The sequence below is a fragment of the Ctenopharyngodon idella genome, chromosome 21 (genome assembly GCF_019924925.1).
Source record: "Ctenopharyngodon idella isolate HZGC_01 chromosome 21, HZGC01, whole genome shotgun sequence".
In the NCBI taxonomy this organism is placed as follows: domain Eukaryota; kingdom Metazoa; phylum Chordata; class Actinopteri; order Cypriniformes; family Xenocyprididae; genus Ctenopharyngodon; species Ctenopharyngodon idella.
In genome coordinates, this window is record NC_067240.1 from 6,262,103 (window position 1) to 6,265,095 (window position 2,993).

Consider the following 2,993-nt stretch of genomic DNA (forward strand, 5'->3'; position numbering starts at 1 on the left):
TCCTGTTCTTGTGATGATGAGCCATATAACATAGGAGTGTGTGGGAAGGCCAAACAGCAAATTGATGCTGAACACACACATTTCCAGATTACCCACTAGCAAAGGGGTTGTGGAGTTGGTGGAAGCTCCTGGTGTGGTGGAGTTCATTTCGTCCTCGTTTGTCTGAGCACAGCTCACAAAACATAAATAGTATTGCTATAGAATGAGAGAATGATAAATGTATGGGGTCACTCAGACTGCAGTTCAACATAAGCAAGATGAAAAAAAAAAAAATAGACTGAAGGCACATTTTCAGTCCACCCCAGCAACTCAACACAATTTACCCTAATGATGTCAAGTAAATTGCTAGTTCACTTTGATGAAACAAATAGAGATCAGTTCTGATTTACTCAAGTTATGTATCTAACATAACCCCTTTAATATGGCTGATGAGCACAGCAACATTGTCATATATCATTCAGCAGTAAAAAGAAAAATAATTACATTTAAAATAGGAGTTTATCACCTGAAGAGTGAACGTCCAGTCTCTCTGGATGTGAATAAATCTCTGTGCTGTGTTTTGTAGACTGACTTCACAGCTGTTACAAGAATATATGTGCATGATTTCATCAGATACACGTCACATAAAACATCAGATATGCAAATATTAAAAGTAAAAAGGTTTAAAGAAGATCAAAAGACATATATTCTTATCTGATACTTCAATTTTCCCCCCAAAATGTTCATTTGATAAATGTCTTCTTAATTGAACTGTTGTATTAAAGTAATATCGCAGTTGCATTTGTGATGTTGTTCTGAATATCAGCACAGCTGTGATTCATCATAGGCATGGTGCCGCAATACTCTTGCTCATGTGGTATGGCTGTTTTTTGTACAGCGAAAAAGAGAAATGGTTCATAAAATCAATAGAGAAGAAATGAGCAGGTGCCAATCACTAAACACCTGGTATGCAAACTTTTTTAGAAAGAATGGAAGAGAAAATTACAATGAATCATTAAGATTTATTGTTTTGTTTTTGTTTTATTGACTTTTCAGCATTACCGCAGGTTCACTAAAGAACATTGAATTATTTTGCTGTTACAATAAATACAACTCTAACCATCAAACCATCCCATATTATAACCATCCCAGGAATAATTTCATAAAATCCACCATCATTAAAAATTCTAAACATAATACAAAAATGTATTCTAAAATCCTTAATCATTTAAAAGTCTGCACATATAAGGAATTTTTGATTTATTTGAAAAACAAGCAAATAGCTACCATTTATAATAAATATATCAGATAAACACACTAAGAATAAACTTAAAATAAATGGGATTTCTTCATGGACACATGGCTATTTTTCATTTAGTTTCTGTCTATATTAAACACAAAACTTTCAAAACTCCCTGAAATTACTATTTGAAATCTCAGTGGTTGGCTGCTATTCATATTTTAGAAGTCAGGGTGCACAGCTTTTTACCATATACCAAATAAAGCTGCACTTAAAAGATATCCGGATGATATAAGGAACACTTTTGAGGAACAATACATGGATTTGTAAGTGTGTGACATTTGCACACATATGACAGTGTGTGATTCAGCAGTGTAAAGACCAAAATAAACAGCCGTTTAAGAGGACAGAGACAATTCAGTTGAAAGAACAAAATAAAAAAATAAAAAAAACAACCTCATTCATTACTAAAAGTTATCAATAAATAAATAAATACAAATAAAAGTAGGTATAATTAAATTTTCTACAGGCTTTATGGAGAACAGAGGCAAGAGAATTTTCCACCCTGGTGCAGATAAAGAACAGGCTGAACAAAACCAGCTAGAACATAACAAAACAGAGCAGGATACCAAAATAACAAACTGTATTGCTGTCCCAGAATGGTAAAGAATGCAGAGATACTAACTGGCACATATGTGATAACCAAGGTCACAGTAGTTATTAGAATGAGATAAAAAGCTCTTCTCTTCATGTTGTTTTCCTCTTCTCTCTCTCTCCTTCTCTCTCCTGGTCCTGACTGCTTCAGAGCTCTGAGAACAGCAAAACAGCAGAACAACTGAATGGAGAGGAAGAAGATAAACTGCAACAAGACGAACCTTGTATGTGCAATAATGTTGACTGAAACTAAAATTAACATGCAGCACAAACAAGAACCAAGCGTCATTATCCAGGCCACAGTGCAGCAGATCACTCTATATCTGAGAGGTTTGAACTTCAGAAAGGTTACAGGATGAACCACTGCCAGGTAACGCTCAACACACATCAGACACTGAAACAGAGGACGGCCAGTGACAGAGAGTCCTATTAAAAACAATTTTAGGGTCAAGTGACTTGAAAACCAAATTGAAAGTACAAAGAAAAAGCAGTTCAAAGAGTTTGCAATCTCACAAACAGAGAGATTGAGGTTGAAGAACTCTGATGCAACTCCACTTCCTGTTCCTGTGATGATGAGCCATAAAACATAGGAGTGTAGAGGAAGACCAAACAGGAAATAGATGAAGTACACACAGATTTCCAGACTTTCCGGTAGCCCAATGGTTTGAGTTGTGGAGTTTGTAAATGCTTCGGGTGCGGTGAAGTTCACTGAGTTAATCATCTCTGGGTTTGTGTTTGAAGTTTAGCAGCTCATAAAAAATAATTCTGTGATCTACACAAAGAGAGAAGTAATTGAACCAGATCTGAATAGAGCAACATCATTAAATGATGAAAAATAGATGGTTTAGCAAAGTGATATTTGCAGGCTACATTCATCTGCAAAATCTCATTTTCTATAATATTTCTCTAGAATTAATTTAATTTAAACTGTTAGTTCTCTTCAATGAAACAAATATCAGTCCCATTTTACTCAGTAGCTAAAGCATTCCCAAATCTTTGTACATTATCAGATAAACACAGTGACACTCTTGCTGATTAAGGGTATAAACAAGAAGAATCAAAAAGAGGAGTTTATCACCTGAATAGTGAACGTCCAGTCTCTCTGGATGTGTGTAAATCT

General features: G+C 35.0%; 1 protein-coding gene across 1 annotated transcript; it reads right to left on the reverse strand.

Annotated features, from left to right (window-relative positions):
• Window positions 1-1,086: 1,086 nt before the first annotated feature.
• LOC127504321 (uracil nucleotide/cysteinyl leukotriene receptor-like) lies at window positions 1,087-2,594 on the reverse strand. The gene has a single exon (XM_051878871.1). The coding sequence runs from the start codon at window positions 2,592-2,594 to the stop codon at window positions 1,752-1,754; it is 843 nt and encodes a 280-aa protein (XP_051734831.1). The 3' UTR covers window positions 1,087-1,751.
• Window positions 2,595-2,993: the final 399 nt, after the last annotated feature.

Excerpts from the sequence above, each read along its gene's own strand:
- LOC127504321 (XM_051878871.1), bottom strand. The coding sequence starts at position 2,594 with ATGATTAACTCAGTGAACTTCACCGCACCCGAAGCATTTACAAACTCC.